The sequence below is a fragment of the Engraulis encrasicolus genome, chromosome 1 (genome assembly GCF_034702125.1).
Source record: "Engraulis encrasicolus isolate BLACKSEA-1 chromosome 1, IST_EnEncr_1.0, whole genome shotgun sequence".
Taxonomy (NCBI): domain Eukaryota; kingdom Metazoa; phylum Chordata; class Actinopteri; order Clupeiformes; family Engraulidae; genus Engraulis; species Engraulis encrasicolus.
Window position 1 is genome coordinate 12,711,114 of NC_085857.1, and position 20,489 is coordinate 12,731,602.

Here is a 20,489-nt window from a genome sequence, read left to right on the forward strand (position 1 = left end):
TTCGTCACGTCGAAAGAAGGCGTTGCCCACAAAGGTTTATATCGACCCATTTATCTAAAAACATGTCGAGTAATTTTTTTCTGCTTGTTTTCAAAACAAGCAACGTCTGGTGGTCCGAAACATAGCTTAGCTTAGCTATCAGCTGGTTGCTACTCTCAGGTACACACACAGCACAAAGCCTCATACATAAAGCCTGCTCACTCCGGTTGCTCCGTGCCTACAGCTCGCCTAGGGGTCGCTGTCGAAAGAGCACAGCCCTGAATGGAGCCTGCACGCCTCCGTTGGCGCCCCTATAGTGCAGTACCACCCGGAGAAGTGGCGACTCTGTTTCCCATTACATTCTCTCCCAAGGCTGGAGGACTGAGCCAATCAGAGACGCGTTTCTTTGAGAGCAGGAGGAGTGAGCCAATCAGAGACGCATTTCCACGAGAAACACGGAACACTCTCTCGTTTCTCCACAAGCCACCTTGCCAGCTTGCAAAAACGTCTTGAAACAAAGCAACCAGAACGTTTTTTAAAACAGGACCAACGCGTAACACATTCAATAACAATTGGGAACACGGCAATATTAATTAAATTACGTTGAGAGGCGATCTTTAAGACAGTTTTCACATCTAATCAAATGTTGTTGTGTGTCCCATCACCCAGGCCTTCTGCCTTCCGCCTTCCATCTTGTCCTTGTGTCTCCGTAGCCACATTGCCCTTGGATTCCCCTATCAGCCATCTGTTGAGAACACACACACATGCACGCATGCACTCACACAGGCACGTACGCACGTACGCACGCACACACGCACACACGCACACGCGCACACGCGCACTCTCTCTCTCTCTCTCTCTCTCTCTCTCTCTCTCTCTCTCTCTCTCACACACACACACACACACTGTCTCTCTCTCTTTCCCTCACACACACACATACACACACACACACACACACACACACACACACACACACACACACACACACACACACACACACACACACACACACACACACACACACACACACTAAGACACTCAAAGAGACAAAGACCACATACCATGGCCCACAAGCATACTTCCAGCAGTGACCAGCAGACAGCGACACACATACACACACACACACACACACACACACACACACACACACACACACACACACACACACACACACACACACACACACACACACACACACACACACACACACACACAGTGTCTTGACGCCTACCAAGATGATACAGTTTTAGGATATTCATCTAATCTCCATGTCAGTCTGCCCAGTAAGCGTCATGCGATATAGATTGCAATAGCCATTTATAGACACAAACAAATAGTCTCACTTACATACAGGGCCACTGACAGCTTTGGCTGAGCCCAGGACAAAGTCATTAGAAAGGGCCCCCCATCCAATACATTCAATGTAATGAGGGCCTAATTATGGGCCCCCCCATCTCCCTGGGCCCGGGACAGCTGACCCATTTGTCCCCCCCTTGTCGGCATCCCTGCTTACATATACACCCACACTGCAAGAGGAGGGAAGGGGAAAGACGTGTGCACATCCAGATAAAACAGATGCTGGACTTAAACATGATGAAACAAAAAAGAAACAAAGAATGTCCGCACACTGTTGCTGCTCCCAGATTATTCAACACAACGTTTCGACCAGATCGGTCAAAACGTGTTTAGTTTACGTAATAAACTGGGAGCAGCACCAGTGTCCGGACCTTCTTTTTTTTAAAGTTTCTGATGTTTCTGATGTTCAGGACTCCCTGGCAGAAGAGACTCTAATCTCAATGGGACAATCCTGGCTAAATAAAGGATAAATGAAAAAAAAATTTTTGTCAATACAAGACTTTGTTGCCACTGTCTCACTTCCTCATCTCTCAACACCATCACTCTACTCCTCTGAACAAAAATATGACAGCTGTGCTTTAAAAACGTTATTAACCTGGGAATGATGACTGCCTTTGGCAAGGACGTTTCACATGGTTTGGAAGCCAAATTTTGCCTGTCATGCAATGCAAGCAAAATGCAATGCAAACACACGCAATGCAAATTCCATTTTGTGTGTGTGTGTGTGTGTGTATGTGTCAGAACAGGTATTCTTCCCCCATTTCCCTCTCTTTGGTGTGTGTGTGTGTGTGTGTGTGTGTGTGTGTGTGTGTGTGTGTGTGTGTGTGTGTGTGTGTGTGTGTGTGTGTGTGTGTGTGTGTGTGTGTGTGTGTGTGTGTGTGTGTGTGTGTGTGTGTGTGTGTGTGTGTGTGTATGTGTGTGTGTGTGTGTGTGTGTGTGTGAGAACAGGTATTCTTCTCCTATTTCCCTCTCATTGTTTCCGGGAATTTGTTGCCACTCATAACATGACTGGACAGCGAAATGGGGGAGAAATAGGGCCTGGGCATTTTTTGCTTAAAGGGCCCCCCTCATAATTCGGGACGCAGAACTGACTCATCGATGGGCCGCACACCCTCGTGGGCCCCTATTTTCAGAAATGTAAAAAATATATATACACACCCCGGTATGTGTATCTATATATACATATATGTATATGTTTTTTTATTTCGTTTTTTTTTGCATTTCTGAATATAGGGGCCCGGGCCCACGAGGGTGAGGGCCCACCGGGAAATGCTTGTTATGCCAGATGGCCAGTCCCAGCCCTTTCTACATGACTGGACAGTGAAATGGCCCGAGCATTTTGTCGTAAAACAGCCTCTGACACACACAGCCCTCCACGGCGGTTTTTAGATGCGTCCTAGCATCTCTATAAGAGGGTATGTCCGTCCGTAGGTCGGTCTGTCTGTCTGGCGGTCAGACCGTCCGTCTGAAACGCTTCCTTTCAACTGTCATATGTCCACAAGGCAGCAGTGCATAGACGGCCGCATCTTAATCGGCCTGTCGGACTTGTTGTATAACATTGCAATTGGCTCAGTCCATTGTTAATGTTAAAGGTGAACCAATGGACCGGTTTCTAAAGGGGAACAAAAAAAACAACATCACCAACAATGAGAAAAAAGCGACAGCGTCTACCCCTAAGCACTGCCGGCCCACGGGGAAAATGCCCTGTTTGCCAGATTACCATTCCAGGCGTGCTCATGTAGAACAGGTGTTAATAAGATAAGACAACCACTACAACTTGTCTGACAAGTTCACCTTAGTAGCATTTGAAAAAAATGATTAATGATGCTGCTGTCACACATACCCCACCTCAAAGTTGTGCCCTGCCCTACACATACAGGACAAAGGCAGGTGTTTTTTTTTTTTTTGGGGGGGGGGGGGGGGGGTGGGGGGGGTATTTATGGTTTATGGTATTTATTGTATTTATGGTTGTTGTTGCCTCTATTTGATAGGACAGTTGGAGATGGTGACAAGAAGGGAGTGGGAGAGAAAGATAGGGGAGGATCGGCAAAATGACCCAGACCGTATTCAAACCCAGGTCTCTGGCATACCAACCCAGTGGCCTATACTGTTATGCCACGGCAGGGCCACTATGGTGGGTCGTTATGTTTAGATCTAGACCTACACAGAGTGAAGACTGCCATATAACCATTAATATAGGCTCATTATTACCTATTGTATAATAGGCCTACTGTACTGTTTATTATTGTAACAAATACCAACGTACTGTATAGGCCTATTATAGGATATTATACTCACACTCACCGGCCACTTTATTAGATACACCTTGATAGGGTTGGAGTGGAACCCCTTTTGCCTCCAGAAATGCCTGATCTCCCTGCAAGTAATAGGCTACTCAGGCTGTGGCAATCCAACAAAGTTCAATTGATACAGCAGCTTACTGTGGGGCCCACATAGAGCCAAGAAAATATGCCTACGCCATCACACCGCCAGCCTGAACCATTGATAAAAAGCAGGGTCGACCTAAAATGCTAAATGCTGTGCATTTACAGTTGCTTTCATGAATACCTTGGTAGTAACGTGTGGTTGTTTGAGTTAGGCATACTGTCTGTGTTTCAGCTTGAACCAGTCTGCCCACTCCCTCTGGCCTCAGCGAGGCATTTTCGCCCACACAACTGTTCCTCACTGGATATTTTCTCTTTTTTTTGGTCCATTCTCTGTAAACCATAGAGATTTGTTGAGCGTGAATATCCCAGTAGATCAGCAGTTTCTGAAATACTCAAACCAAGCCCATCTGGCAACAACAACCATGACATATTCAAAGTCGCTTAAATCACCTTTATTTCCATATCTGATGCTCTGGATCAGATCGTCTCTTGGCCATGTCTACATGCCTAAATGCATTGAGTTGCCACCCTGTGGTTGATTAGAAATTTGCATCACTTAAGTTGAAAAAGAAGAAGATGAAAAAGAAGTTGAAAAAGAGCCTTTTAAAGTGACCGGTGAGTACATTATTATATTAATTGCATCAAGAGAACAACTTTGGGTAAAGTATGGGGGTGGGTGGTCCTCAAAGAAAAATGAGCATGGTCAACAAATAGAATCAATCAACCAACAAAAAAACCCCAACCAACCAAAAAAAATCGAACACAAAAACCATAGGTTATAAAGAACACGGGTGAAATAAGCATTACGCATTGGCTTATTGACTATCTTTGGGACACACAATCAGGAAGTCATTTTTCAAGACAAATTGTCAAAGCTCCTTTAGTACTACATGTTCTTTGATGCGCTCGGTCGTCGACGCTGTGAAAAGAGGGAGAAACGTGAACGTGTCCAGTTTTTTTGTGTGGAAAGAGACGCAAGCAGTTCCTAGCCTGGCGAGAAGCCAGACTTTAATACTTCTTTCCATTCGTAGGCTAAGCAGTTCCACCACATCCACGAGTTTTCCATAAGCGTGTGAGCGTGTAGACAATACTCCCGCATCTATTTGCGAGACCAAATATTGAGATAGGGGTAAGCCAGTCGGAGAGGCTGCGCGCGGATCCTCCTTCCAAGAACGCACACTTGATTTGTTTGTCAGTCTGGTGACTTCGTCGCCTCGCAGCTCTCATAGAGCACCAGGCAATAAGGGTAAGCATTACGTGTTTTAAATTCTACTTTGATGGAGTTATCCTATACTTTCTGGAGAATGCGGCATGCCCACAGCAGGTGCCTACTATTAGCCTATTTCGAATATGCATAGGCTACGGCTTCAAAATGGACCTTGGTCATTAGGCGATACAGTTAACAATTGGGAATATAGGCCTAACCTAGCTAATATTGACAATTAATTCGTTACATGACTTCGGCAAATGGTCGACTGTTAGACCTAGTAGCCTATTTCTCAGGTGTTTTCCATAGGTAGCCTATACTGATTTCATTCAGCCTTCCTTTGACCGTGCCGCATAGGCTTTGGTATGTAATGATGATAATGTGCAAAATAAAATGATAGGCTACAGTCTTCCTGCATGTCAACGTGAGTGACAAAGACAGTTGTGTCAGAACGGTTTGTCCCCTTAGTAGGCCTAGGCTATTTGTTATCATTCGTTTTAATAGCCTACGTAATTTAACCCAATTATTTATCAGCATTTGAATAGGCTATATGGTAGCCTAATGCATTCTCACTAATGCATCTGGTGTGTTCATAATTGCAGCCTCCTGCTGCATAATTGAGAAAGTGTGGTTGTGGCGTGGCATGACATAATTAAGTTGCCTTGTAAAATTGTTTGACAATAAGTCTCTTGACCTGACCTGACCACAATCCATTTCCTTAAGCTACATTAATATAGGGAAAGGCTACTAATGCTGAAATAGGCCTAGTCATTGAGAAGAGTGAACTATTCGTCTACACTATTTTGACAAAACACAGTGATTTGACTAATGCAATATCCAAGGCCTGCAATTTGTTGCCATTGTGGTAAAAGCATATTCGTCCTAAACAATGCTGCCAACGTAGTTTTAAAGCATATGAATGTGGTCTGTTTGGGTGGGTGTGTCAGGCTTGAGATTTGTAGGCTATGCAGACGTGTGTGGATGTGCGCTTTTTGTTTGTCAGAACAAGATGTGCTGTCCCATCTCACAGCACTGATACTAGCCGACAATCATTGATGTGCATGACTGTATGTAAATAGCAGAGAAAGGTCAGATTCTGCTCGGACTCAACCATCCATCTATGCTGAACTTGTGGTTCGAAACAAGCCCTATTGCAATGAGAGGTACAACATGTCTTTTCAATGAGAAGGAATTGCATTGTCCTAGAAGCACTTAATGCTTTGGAATGTTGAATTTCTGGGTATGATGAACACAATGGTGCTACTGTCTCTTAGCGTTGATGATGGTGTATAAATATGAGGTTAAAGTATTAAGTAACACTTTAGAATAACTATTCACTGCTTTATAAACACTTTATTAACATTTAATAATAGGCCTAATTAACATTTAACAAAGCATTTTCAAATGTTTGTAAATGACTAATAACCAAACTACGACTGCACAGTGGAGTGGGAATCAACTTCTACTGTGTGAGTTTTATGTGATTTCATGCCTTCTGGTCTTTGGATTAGAAACTTCCAGGACCGATGCGACTGCTCTGTGTTTGCTGTGTTAACGTAGTATTTCTTGCCCATTTATAAACATTTGTTAAGATTTTGTCGATAATTAGTTCATTATTTATAAAGTGTTTATAAATCTGTGAATAGGTAGTTCTTCTAAAGTGTTATCAAATCTAAAGTTATAGATTAAGTGATAAGGCTTCGGTCGCGGCTCAAACAGCTAAGGCAGTGTTTCTCAACAGGGGTGCCGCGGGCCACCCTTAGGGGTGCCGCGGAAACGTGGCTGATTATTAATTGTATGTATTGTATGTAATTATATGTAATATAATAGTAATATAAATGTATTAGTCTGAATTGATATGTTAATGCTAGTTAGTTGAATCTTTCATCTGCCATTTACACACAATAAAGTAAATATAGGTCACCCAGTCAGCTGCAACTTCGAACGTAGGTCGTGTGACGTCTCCAAATGTGTTACTTTTCTAAGCTTGTGTGGTATCGGATGCGAAGCCATGTTACGGCTTGTTGGTTTGGATTGCCTTGAAATGTTTCATGAATTGAAAGGGTGTAGTGGAAAGTGCGCACATCCAGCAAAAAAGCATCAGCAGGTGCCAAATCAAAAAACTATCACATGTAGGAGCGGGAAAGGATCTGCACACTGCTTGCAAAAGACTTAATTTAGGCATGCCTGAAAAACATCTATGATCGAAACGTTGCTCCTAATAAGGCACCCTTTCAATTCATGTAGGGGCGGGAAAGGATCTGAAGAAGATCTATGATCGAAACGTTGCTCCTAATAAATTAAGTCTTTTGCAAGCAGTGTGCAGATCCTTTCCCGCTCCTATATGAATTGAAAGGGTGCCTCGCCTAAAAAAAGGTTGAGAAACACTGAGCTAAGGCACTGACAGTTATGCCAGGGACCCGGGTTCGAATCTGGCCCGAGGTTGTTCCCCCATCCTCTCATCGCTCTCTCCTGCTCATTTCTTGTCAAACTCTAACATTGTCCTGTCAAATTGGCTTAAAATAATATCATAAAAAATAGGTAAAGAATATAATAAAGAATAAAAAATATAAACAACAAAATGTTGAATTGAGTGAATGTGTGGGATGCAGTGGGTCATCATGAGGTTTGTGAGAAGGGTGGGCGATGCAGACCTGTGAAAAGTCTGATGGTAGGCCCTGCAGTGGCCACCCGGTAGGGCACTCGTTTGCCATGCGGCCGACTCGGGTTCAATTCCCAGCTCGGGTCATTTGCCGACCCCTCCCCATCTCTCTCCCCATTCGCTTTCTGTCCATCTCTCAAACTGTCCTGTCAAATTAAGTCATAAAAGACCAACAAAAAATCCATTCATAACCTTTTGAGTTATCTTGCTGACAAAAAAATAAATAAAAAGAAATCTGATGGCAGGGGTACGGGGGCTCAATGAGCTCAGAGAGACGCCATACCATTGTGCTTGCCTGGCGACACGGGTTCGATTCAGACCTGCGGTCCTATTTGGATCCTTCACCCCCTCTGTCCTCCCACTCATTTCCTGTCTCTCACAACTGTTGTCTAGTTAATAAAGGTAAAAAAAATGCCCAAAATATATATTTTTCAAAATCTGATGGCAGTGGGCAGCAGACAGACAGGGCATTAGGTGGTGGTTGTCAAGATTACGGTCCGCGCCTTGATTAGAAACTATTGGGGGAAACCCTGGAAACTTGCAGACTGACGAGCCCGCCCATCTCTGCTTTTTATTTGTACCTGACTTCGTCTGGCCAGCTACGAATAAAAATAAGTAGAGTGGGTCGGGCATCCAGTCAGACTATGATATAATAATAATAATAATAATACTTTCGTTTTATATAGCGCCTTTCAAAACACCCAAGGACGCTTCACAGAGTGTTGTGTTGGGAAGTGTGAGAGTGTGTGCGCGTCAGTGTGTGAGCGTGTGTGTGAATGCATGTAAGTGAAAGTGCTTGTGGAACTAGCAGTCATAAGCCGCCAGGAAGAGATGTGTCTTAAGGTGTTGCTTAAACATGGCCAGTGAAGTGGCATTCTGGATGTGGTCGGGCAGATTGTTCCAAAGAATGGGAGCAGCAACATGGAAGGCTCATTGTCAGCAAAAGTTGGCTCTCCCTAGCCACCTGCCCTCTATACTACTGCTGCCATATTCCCAAGTGCCAGGTGAAGAGTTCAGATGCAAAAACCCCTAACTCCATTTCTGAAGACCTGCACTTCTATATTTTTAGAGAACCCCGTTGTTGGTTTGGTTTACATTCATGTACTTGATAATACATATAAATAGTTATATTACATAAATAAAATTGTAAAATATGCAATTTTGATAGCGTATGAAATAAAAATGAATTAAGATTATTTTCTGAAATGGGGGTTTTGCATCTGAACTCTTCATATATAGATATATACTAAACTAAACTAATCACCACGTTACCCAATCTAGTACGCACGTCACCGTCCAAGCCTGTCAATCACAGTCTAAACTAAAATCTGTCCGCAACTGGCTACTTGTCTTGTGCTGTACAGATAAGCAGGGTGCGCCTATGTTTTTCCCCTGACGACTTTTTCTTTTCTTTCAAATGCCGGTATTTCATGCATGGCCGCTCTCGGATTATCTCACTGGTGTGAGCAACTGAACTTGTTCTTGGCGTTTGAAAAAGGCCCTGTTCCAATTGCTTCAACAGTTTCTGGTCGATGTGACATTACATCACATTTACCCGCATTTAGCTGACACTTTCATCCAAACAACTTACTTATCAATGTCAGATTTTAAGTCTCTGATACTAATTATTTCAGGTTTTCTTTGTCTGTCATGCTTTCTTTATTTCTGCTTTTGTCCTTTTCTCTTTTTTCTCATTGCCATGCCCTTGTTTTTTTATCTAATTTGCTGTGTTTTGTGTACTTTTATCTTGTCTTTGTCATTGAATTTTATCTGTGTATCCTTGCCTTTGTATTTTTTTGGGCTTTTTGTGCCTTTGTTTTGGATAGGACAGTGAAGAGTGACAGGAAGTGAGTGTGGAGAGAGAGATGGGCTAGGGTTGGGAAATGACTCAGGCTGGATTCAAACCTGGGTACCCCTGGGCATACAAGTACATGTGGGGGGCTTAGCGCATTGCGCCACAGAAAGAGCAGTCAGTTCTGTTTGTGATACACTCACACTAGGAGCAAAAGTGGAAGTCCTTTTGCTGTTGGTTCACTTTTCACTTTCACATCCTTTTAACAAAGTTACCAAGTTATCATGATCATCCACCACGCGGTTATGTTCGTAATTCAGACCAGTGGAAATGAACATGTATTTATTTAGAGTTTACTGCACGTGTCCCTTTCAACCTTGTCAACTGCACCAAAGACATTTTCAATACGGTAACAAACATAGCAGCATAGCAAGTGTCACCAATGCACTGAAGTGGAATCCAATCCAGTCTCCTAAATGGGTGTGCCGTTCCCGTTGCACTCCACCATCCATTCTGCACCTCCTGCACAGTAAATGTTGCGGTGTTAATTCAACACTTATAGAGTTCATTGGAGTCCAAATGATGTCACATCAACCCTCTAAGTGTTAAATAAGCACTGCAGAATTTACTGTGTGTAGTCTCGCAGGGTTCTGATGGCCGGCAGCTTAGAAGAGCCTTATGATTTATTTATTTATTTATTTTCAAGATTTTGTTGGTCTTTTTTCGACTCTATTTGATAGGACAGTGTGAGAGGTGGACAGGAAGCGAACTGGGAGAGAGACGGGGAAGGGTCGGCAAAGGACCCGGGCCGGGAATCGAACCCGGATCTCCTTCCTATCAATGGGATTGGGATTGGGATTGGGATTCGAATATGTGAACCTGTGATTTCAAATTCCAACTCCCCTATCCATTAGGGAAAGCTAGGAGCAGTGGTGTAGTCTATGTAGAATGCAGGTATACGGAGTATACCCACTTCTAAATTTTAGGGGCTTCAGTATACCCACTTAAAATTCATTGATCCATTATTTAGAATAGCATAAATATATACAGTATACCCACTTCAGAAAAGTAAACTACACTGCTGGCTAGGAGGTGTTTTTTTATCTCAGAAAACAGGATGTGTTTCTTCAGAGCACAGCCCGTCTCCACGTGACGACGAAGTCACACACACATCAAGCTGTGTACTGGAATGGTTATCTTTACTGGCATCAGTACCACTCTATTTGTCTATTCTGTCTTGTCATCACTCTTTGTCTGTCTGTCTTGCTTGCATACCGTGGCCTACACATATGTAGAGCCTGAGGCACTATTACTGCACTTGGACTTGGATGAAATGATATCTTATTATCTATTGTCTGTCTGCCTGCGTACTTGAGTTTACACAAGTGTCTTTTATAGCGTAGTAATTCTGCAGTTACATTATTTACACTTTCATTCTTTGCACCATAAAGGGAAGCTTTAAATTATATTGTATTGAAATGTCATGTAATGTAATGTAAGGCAAGGCAAGTTTATTTATATAGCACATTTCATACACAGGTGCAACTCAATGTGCTTCACAAAAAGGTTATACTGTGTGACAACAAGACTTTCCATTGTATTCCTTTATTCAATTCTATTCTATTCTATTCAATGTAATATTTAAGATTCAAGATTCAAAAAGCTTTATTGCCTCCTCCAAGGCAGTTTGTCTGTCTGTCTGTCTGCTAGTCAGCAGGATAACTCAAAAAGTCATGATTGGATTGGACAGAGTGCATTTCTAGTTGTTAATATATTGCCGTATTAGAAAATCGTCTGCTCTGTTTGAAGGCTTGTGTGTGTGTGTGTGTGTGTGTGTGTGTGTGTGTGTGTGTGTGTGTGTGTGTGTGTGTGTGTGTGTGTGTGTGTGTGTGTGTGTGTGTGTGTGTGTGTGTGTGACATTTGCGTGAGTCACTTGAGAGATTAATGTTCTGTGCGTACAGCAATGGGGATGTAGGAAATCTTGTATATTGCTTTCCTGGCCAAAGGCACTCTTAACCTTCTGCCATTTATTTATTGGAAATAACTGTTCAGAAGTCTTATCATCCATGTGTGAATTCCTGCCATTCAAATATTTTGAGAACATACTGTTTAAACTAATATAAAAATGCATTATGCAATGCAATGCAATGGAATGCCCAATACAATGTCAATGTCAATTTCCCCCCAAAAAACAAAGCTCTTCAAATGTTCTTAGGGGAACCATCGGTCGCCACTGTGGGGAGCCAACTGAAGGTTCTCTAAAGAACCTTGAGGGTTCTTCCCAGAACCTTCTGCCAGAGGGGAGCAGCTCAAAACAAGGATGGAGTGGGTGGGAGGGATCATGGAGGATGGAATTGGTCTTCCTTACTACTGCTGCCTGGATATTTACAGATCCTTGAGCACTTTCTGATGAAAGCCTATTAGCTTGCTTGCTTGCTTATCCTATTCGGTTGTTTTTTGCTTGTATTTGTGATGAAGTTGAAGGAAAGAATTGTGCACATCCCAGGGAAAGGTGCAGGACGAAGGTCAACTGTATTTTTCAGAGTGGGGAGTCCGCACACTTAGAATCCTTTGTGTTGTGTTTTATTTTTTCATGGCAGGATACCATTTCGACCTCAACAGTCTTCTTCAGAGAATCTGAAGAATCTGAAAAAATAAAGGATAAAGAATAAAGGATTCTAAGTGTGCGGACTCCTCACTCTGAAAACTGTATTTGTGATGAAGCCGTACCAAGATGTTATGTTGCAGGTGATGATTCTATTCTATTCTATTTTTCATTCTATTTTATTTTATTTTATTTTATTTTATTTTATTCTATTCTATTCTATTATATTCTATTCTATTCTATTCTATTTTATTCTATTCTATTCTATTCTATTCTATTCTATTCTATTCTACAGAAGGGTGTTCTTGTCCACAATGGTGCGTGTCAGGCTCAACTGTACGGTCCTGGTTGCCATATTGCTGTTGAATGTTGTCACCATATCAATCCTTCTGCCCTGGTTAGCCCAGACCAAACACACAACAACACCACCATCATCATCATCATCATCATCGTCGTCTGGGTCCTTCTCCAGGTCCTCCGGGCCGTCGCTACGGCAACTGCTGACCCGGGGCAAGGTCCACGTGCTGCTGGTGTCTTCCTGGAGATCCGGATCCTCCTTCCTGGGCCAGGTGTGTGTGTGTGTGTGTGTGTGTGTGTGTGTGTGTGTGGCTGTGTGGCTGTGTGTGTTGTAAACACGTACTTAAAGGAGCAGTTCAGTCAATTTCAATAAGCTGTTGTATTGCTCACGCTACCCTTGACTTGTTAGTACCCGGTGGCGCTGCAGTGTTTGGCTCAGCCCTTTCCGAGATCTGAGCTAATGAGGGCAGATTTTGTTCACATTAAAAACGTTCTTAACTCATTGGCTGCCTTAGCCGTCGAATGACGTCATTTTGAATAGTGACGCCCCCTGCCTTCGACGTCGTTCGCCGATAATTGCGTTTTTTTACAGCCACGCCTTGAGGACGGTCTGACCTATGTTGTGTATTAATTTCACGCCTCTAGTCATGTTCTAACTGTTCCTGTAGGTGGCAGAAGTGTCCTTAGGAACAGTCAGGGCAGGGCATTAGCTCACATCTAGAGGAAATGTCAAGACAAAAACATCCCTTTTTACTATTATAATCTCAAAAGTAGCATAGCAAAATCATTTTTGAAAGTAAAGCACCTGTGACAGTAGTCTACTTTCTTGCCCTCTGATTTTAACACAGGTATTCTACTGATTTTAGTGTCAGAGCCTGACAAAAAAAAAACTTCCTCTCATGACCGAAATACACCCCCTACCCCTGTTGCCATCTAGCTAGTAGGCATTGTAACTAGCTTGCCCAAAATACACCATGTTCAACCAGAGATGATCTGTGTGGCAACTGTTTCATTTTGGATAATGTGATCAGCCTACACAACATCAGGATGATGCGTACAAAAGATCATCTAACAGGAAAATGCACAGGACTAGTGGTCACCTCAGTTGGGAATGTTTGGCTATTGTTTGCTACGCTAGCTAGCTAGCACGAAATCGCTAACAACTTACAACTAAGCCTAAATAAAGGAGCCTTGGTAAGTCAACTATTTTTACTCATTCTACAGTTGCAGTTATGGATCTGTATATTATGATCAGCTTACTATATCATCAAAAAGACAGGGGGGTTGCAGATTCTTGGAACAGAGCAGGCTAGCCTTTGTGTCTGGTCAGATACATTCAGCTCACATGAGAAAGCATTGCACTTAGCCTCAGACCAGCTACTTCCCCACTCCAATCGGCTTGTGAAATGTTGGATATGTGATCAGTACTTTATCAAAAGAAAATTCATTGAACAATATATGACAAGATCACTATAGCAGAAACATGATGACAGTAATCATCAATCTGCAAATTGTCCGCTCTGCCAAAGAAGCAGCAGTAAGCTAAGTTGTGCTGCCTGCCTGCCTGTCTCCCAGTTCACACGGTACAGGAGGAAACAAATCAGCTGTGATTTGTTCCCCAACGAGAGGACAGACTAAACAGAGGGACAGTATTTCTGTGAGTTTAGTATTTCACATGAGTTACATGCACCTGCTGTCATGATCCATTGTGCGCGCCAGCAACAAACCAAAACACTCTTGTTTTCAAGCCCATCCCGTTATATTTCAGTACATTATTAGGTTGAAAAGACCATACAAACGATCTTTTGTTCTGGCTACAGATGACAGGAGACTCTGTAATAGCATCTGATAGGTTTGGAGTTGTTAGGACGGTGTCATTATGAGCAAAAACACTTGCAATTATAGGTCAACTTCAAATGGCGTTTTCTCAGCTTTTTGGCTAGAAAGCAGCATTTTGGCGAATTCCACTTATTTTCAACAGATGATTATGAAAGAACGGAAAGGGGCAGAGAGACACCGTTTTTTTCTGATGACAGATGAGCGTCTAATCTGTGTTTTGATAGGTATGGTGTTGACATAGACACAGAACTCAATTTTCTGTGAGCCTCCAAAAAACACCCAAAATGCTGAAAAAGCTCTGGCACTCTGGGTTACTCTTTTATGAAAATGGCTGGCAGCCAATGAGTTAATAGGCCTACTCCAAATATTTTATCAAAAGGTATCGCTGTTTGCTAGTTGTCTACTGATGTTGCATAACTTTTTGGATGTTTTTGGGAATTAATAAAAATGTTTTTTTTTTAAATGTAAATAAACAACTGCCCCCATTACAATGACCAGGATCTCGGAAAAGGCTGAAGAAAAGGGGAAAAAAAAATCTCAGGTACTGACAAGGGTAGTGTGAGCATTACAACGGCATGTTGAAATTGGCTGGAGTTATCCTTTAAAATGGTAGACTAGTCAAACGCAAACTTCAATTTGTTACTCATCTTACCGTTTTTGACAATGAAGTTCTCTTTCTCTTTGTCTTTCGAGGTGTTCAGCCAGAACCCGTCCGTCTTCTACCTGATGGAGCCTGGGTGGCACGTGTGGAGGAAGCTGCACATGGCTGGAGCGCTGGAGCTGCGCATGGCCGTCCGAGATCTCCTGCGACAGGTGCTGAAGTTCAAGATGTCCATCATGTCATGGTCTCGTTACGTACATGGGACCCACACATGTGTCCCATAGATCAATTCAACTAACCAAATCAGAATTCAGCAATAATAGTACAGCTCTTTAATCTCACACATTTAAAATACAAGTGGTCTGAAACATTGCCTCATATTATTCTAAATTATTTAATTTTAATATATATATGGGGAGGGGGTGGCATGGTTAGGAAGGTGCTCTTAAGATCAGAGGGTTGCAGGTTCCAATCCCACCCTTCTTACCTCTCCCTACACCTCCATCCTGAAGTGCCGTTGAACAAAATACCTCACCCCACGTTGCTCCAGGGACTGTAACCAATCCCTTGTAAATGACTACAAGTCGCTTTAGATGAAAACCAATCAATTAAATGCAATTGTTCATTAAAATAATTTGATGTTATTATTAAATTATTTAATTATATTTTTGTTTGTATCATGTGGCTTTAACAGGTGCTGAAGTGCGACATGTCCGTGATGGAGTCCTACATGGGCCCCCACGCCAAGACCAACCATCTGTTCTTCTGGAGTCACAGTCGGGCGCTCTGCTCTTCGCCCCTCTGCAACGCGACCGCCCCGGGCGCCATAAGCAACCAGACGGAATGTCAGAGGCACTGCCGCGGCAAGCCCTTAGATTCGGCCGCGGACGCCTGCAGCAAGCACTACTCGCACGTGGTGCTCAAGACGGTCCGCATCTTCGAGCTGGAGTCGCTGTACCCGCTGCTGCGCGACCCGACGCTGGACCTGCGCATCGTGCACCTGGTGAGGGACCCACGGGCCGTGTGGAGGTCGCGGCGGTGGGTGAACAACATCCTGGCGGGCGATAGTCACATCGTGCTGCAGCATGGCGACGTCAAGGGCATGGAGGCAGACGTGAGCGTCATGGAAACCATCTGCAGGAGCCACGTTCACATCTACCAGACCGTGCAGCACGCACAGTAAGAACACCCGCGTTTTTATTACCCTAACTCTAAAAGAGTTGAAATGTATCAATTCCATTTAAAGTGATACTGTCCCATTTTTGGAAATAAACTGTTATCAAACCTCCCCTTGAGTTAAATAGTTGAGTTTTCAACCGTTCTCTGAGTATGGCAGTGCAAATTTTACCTCCATGCTAGCAGTTAGCATTGAGTCCTATGAGACCAGCTGGCGGCTAACTGGTCTCATAGGACTCAATGTTAACTGGTAGCTTGGAGGTAAAATTTGCACTGCCGTATGCAGAGAACGGTTGAAAGTATAGGACAACGGTAAAACCCTATTATTTAACTCATGGGGAGGTGTAAAATAAGCTTATTTCCAAAAATGGGACAGTATCAATTTAAGAAAAAGTTTGGTTCCACTCGGAAATTACACTGAAATTACATTAGAGGAGGTAGTAAAAGTGCCGCAGTAGAAATGGCAGTGTTTTTATAACTCTACGGTCAAGCGAAGCGAAGTGAAAATATTTGGTCAAGTTTAATATTATGCAAATGAGGAGCAAATTTCGCCTGCGGTGGCCAATCAAATCAACAAAACGAAATCTATCATTCTATTTGATTTGCTGCGACGACCTGATGAGAGTTGAGCTGTCAGAATGGAAAACTAGGCCCTGCCGTGGCCAAACGGTGGGGCACTCATCTACCATGCGGCTGACCCGGGTTCGATTCCCATCCCGGGTCCTTTGCCCGCCCTTCCCCATCTCTCTCTCCCCACACGCTTCCTGTCACCACCTTCACTGTCACTGTTCACTGTCCTATCATAAATAAAGAAAAAAAAAGACCAACAAAAAAAGAATGGAAAACTAAATTTCGCCTCCCCCGTCCCCCCCGCCGGTGTGAAAGACTATCTGGGTTCCCCGTATCAACTGGCGACTCCAGATGATAGAAACACAGCGATTGGTCAAGACGAAAGTCTATCAACCTTGGTCTGAATGAATACGCCCTAAATTAAGAGTGACATTTACTCACGACCAATCACCATTGCTTCTAACATCTGAAGTCGCCAGTTGTCACGGACCAAGATAGTCTTTCACACCGGTGTAACACCCCATTATTCTATTGCGCAGGGCCCCCGACTTCCTGCGTGGCCGCTACAAGATGGTGCGCTACGAGGACGTGGCTAACGACCCGCTGGGCCAGGTAGAGGACGGCATGGGGCCTATACTACAAAGCTGGTTCAGGATAATTTAAGGTTAAGTTAAGAGGTAAATCATCTAATACAAGAGCTTTTCTTCAGAAAATGAGGACTCCAGGCTCTTCTATTACATGATTTACCTCTTAACTTAAACGTAACTTATCCTGAACCAGCTTTGTAGTATAGGCCCCATGATGTCCCCGCCATGTGTTCACCTGCATGTTGCCTTCGCCACCCTCATCAATAACACCCCTTTTTTCCTTCTACTGTGCACTAGGGCCCCCGACTTCCTGCGTGGCCGCTACAAGATGGTGCGCTACGAGGACGTGGCTAACGACCCGCTGGGCCAGGTATGTATGGTTACATTACATTGCATTACGTCACATTAGGCTATATTTGTAACATTATTACAAAACTTAATCGAAATTAGCGGTGTGAAATTAGCACCCATTTGCAGTCAATTCAGTTGACTGGTGGTCCCTCAACATTTTTGAGGGGACAAAGTGGTCCTCAGTCTGATGATAACGATTGAGTAACACTGCTCTAGTCAATCAATCAATCAATCAATCAATCAATCAATCAATCAATCACCAACCAGGTGGAGGACATCTACCGCTTCGTGGGCCTGAACATGACGCAGGAGCTCCAGAGCTGGATCCATCTCTCCACCAGCCGCAAGAGCGCCAAGACGGACCCGTTCAAGACCATGTCGCGCAACGCCAAGGACGTCTCGCTGGCCTGGAGGACCTCGCTGCCATACGACCAGGTCAAACGCGTCCAGGCCGTCTGCAAGTACGCCATGTATCTGTACGGCTACCGCACGGTGGACAGCAACCAGGACCAGCGCGACCTGGAGCGCGACGTGGTGCTGCCACTCGAGTCCGTTAGATTCAAGTCGGACCACATGGTGTTCAGGAGGACCAATGGGACCAAAGAGCACAGGTAGCCGAGGAGGTCACAACAAGTGTTCAGTTAACTCTGGAGGACTGTGACAGTGTTCTTGCCGTGTAGGATGTAGAAGGTGCTCTTTGGTTATGGACAAGATATTGAACTGGAAAAAAGAAAACCAAAGTATCTAAGGCACTCTTCTAGTTAAATAGCTATAATAAATTGAGTTCATTATATTTGATTAATTTATGAATAATTCTATGTCTAAATGGATCAAATATGATTCAGTCAGTAGTAGAGGTAATTGAAGAAGCTTCTCAACAAATTCGCTTTATTTGACCTCAACGTGATATTGACATGTTTGATTTAGCCGATCACAGAGTTAGCCTGGCTATCGCGACTGTACTGCATTAACGTTTTTTTATGGGTGGTACCAGGCAGGCTATAATTGTCAATCTGGGATATTCGAAGTTGAGTATGTTCCAATTGTTTTTTTTTGTTTTTTTGCTGAACCACAGATCGTTACCGTGATTGACTTTAAACTTCTAGAATATGGTCAAGCAATTTGCTTCGGCCCAAGTGAGTTTGGTCACACAATTTGACAGCCCTCCATAGACAAATAATGACTCTCACCTTTCTGGTTGCTTTGGGTGTGCATGCCCCTTAGGAGATAAAATGTTTTTTTTTTGTTTACATCATACACCTACACTCCAGATTCACAGAAAGAGAGAGAGAGAGAAAAAAACATGATTGTTTTGGGTAATGTTGTACGGTAGGCTACACTGTCAACATTAAGGTTCCACTGTGGTGGAACCACTGGTACCACTGTTAGGGTCTCCCGGGGAACCTAAAACATCTCAGAGGAAGAAGTCAAGTGACTAATTGGTTCTAGAAATAACCCTATGGTTCTCTTGAAGTCTCCACAGAGACCCGAAGAATGCAAAGGTTCTTAGGGGAACCAATGATTGCCACTGTGGGGGAACCACCTGAAGGTTCTCTGAAGAACCTTGAGGGTTCTTCCCAGAACGTTTGGGTTTCTCAAAGAACTTTTGGGTTCCCCCACAATGCAAGTGGTCTGATACTGTAGTTATTCAAGTACTGTAATGTGCACTCTTTTGCACATGGTTGCACACGTATAAATTGAGTCATACAGCAAGCATACCTCAGGTCTACATACATAAACTAGAAGCACTCAGAGAGTGCAAACCTCCGCCAAGGCTATGGGGTCACTGATGCCATAACATCCACGCGCTGTGGTATCCTATGTCTATAATATAACTTACAACCAGATGTGGAATCCACATCCGATCATCACTAAACTTTGCTGTTTGATAAAACATTTGACCATGTTACACCTTAATTTCTTTCAAGGCTTTCTGGCTTGTTTTTGTGGAGTTAGAAACGGGAATGTCAAAATTCGCCCTATCCCAGTGAAGAATCTTTTTTTTTTTTTAATCCTTTTTAAAATAACTTGTTCCTTTAGTCATTTCCAACAACTCCACAAAATTTCATCAAAATCCGTTCATAACTTTTTGAGTTATCCTGCTGACAGATAAACAAACCAACGCGACCAAAAACATAACCTCCTTGGCGGAGGTGAAAATGTCCTGCCTTTTTTGTTTACTGAAGTGCAGAAATCAAAGCTCATAATTGAGGACTAATATGTTCTTTATGTATTGCAATAGAGTTTTGAACTCTTTGACTGTATTGTCTGTATTATACCAGCTAACATCCAAATAAACTGCAAGCTAATAGTTTTCACTTACAGTACTTGTGTAAGCAAGTCTGTGTATAACTTAAAGGTGGAGTACCATTTTTTACCAGTATAATTTATGCTGCCCATTCACAAAGGTTATCTTTTTCCAGTAGTATTTTACACCGGCATTCATTTCTAAGTAAGTATTCATCATGAAAGACGCTCTACCTTTAGTTCAGATGTAATTAACTTATTTATTTTGCTAGGTGAGCCCCTTGAGATGAAGAATATCTTTTTCGAGTAGGGTCCTCAGGATTAGCTTGGGCGAAAGCCGACTGTTGACTCCGTCAAACAGTCTGGCAAAAGCTAAGAGGAGTCCGTCTCTGTGGAGGGTGGGAGATGGTCTAAGCTTACTTCTCCATTTAAATTCATTGGAGTTCCGAATTCAAATTAAAACCCATGATGTGCTTTATTAGCATGCCTGTTGCGATATAGGTTACACGGCGCTATTCAGACATGCCACTATTCAGGCATTGATGTCTATTGCCTCAATACCGGCACGTTTCCCACCGAAATCTGTAATTTCTGTGGTTTGTGCTAAGTTGCTCAGGTTTCTTCAGTTTAGGGAGAGTGCATGCAGTTACCCTAACCCTAACCCTGACCCTGACCCTCACCCTAAAGTAGGGCTGCACAATTATGGAAAAAAATCATAATCACGATTATTTTGGTCAAAATCGTAATCACAATTATTAATTTAACGATTCTTTATTTTTTTGCAGATGTTTTTGAAAATTATAACAAAATGAAACATAACCATGAATGAACTA

The 20,489-nt window shown here is 43.1% G+C and overlaps 1 protein-coding gene across 1 annotated transcript; it reads left to right on the forward strand.

The window, feature by feature from the left end:
• The first annotated feature begins 4,876 nt into the window (after positions 1–4,876).
• LOC134445931 (carbohydrate sulfotransferase 5-like) lies at positions 4,877–18,652 on the forward strand. The gene is made up of 7 exons (XM_063195095.1): positions 4,877–4,968; positions 12,284–12,557; positions 14,818–14,937; positions 15,420–15,904; positions 17,011–17,100; positions 17,356–17,428; positions 17,677–18,652. The coding sequence occupies exons 2-7, from the start codon at positions 12,303–12,305 to the stop codon at positions 18,022–18,024; spliced, it is 1,371 nt and encodes a 456-aa protein (XP_063051165.1). The 5' UTR covers positions 4,877–4,968; positions 12,284–12,302; the 3' UTR covers positions 18,025–18,652.
• The last annotated feature ends 1,837 nt before the right edge of the window (positions 18,653–20,489 follow it).

Excerpts from the sequence above, each read along its gene's own strand:
- LOC134445931 (XM_063195095.1), top strand. The coding sequence starts at position 12,303 with ATGGTGCGTGTCAGGCTCAACTGTACGGTCCTGGTTGCCATATTGCTG. Across the intron at positions 17,101-17,355 it reads CAGGTAGAGGACGGCATGGG|GGCCCCCGACTTCCTGCGTG; the intron begins GCCTATACTACA and ends ACTGTGCACTAG. Across the intron at positions 17,429-17,676 it reads CTAACGACCCGCTGGGCCAG|GTGGAGGACATCTACCGCTT; the intron begins GTATGTATGGTT and ends ATCACCAACCAG.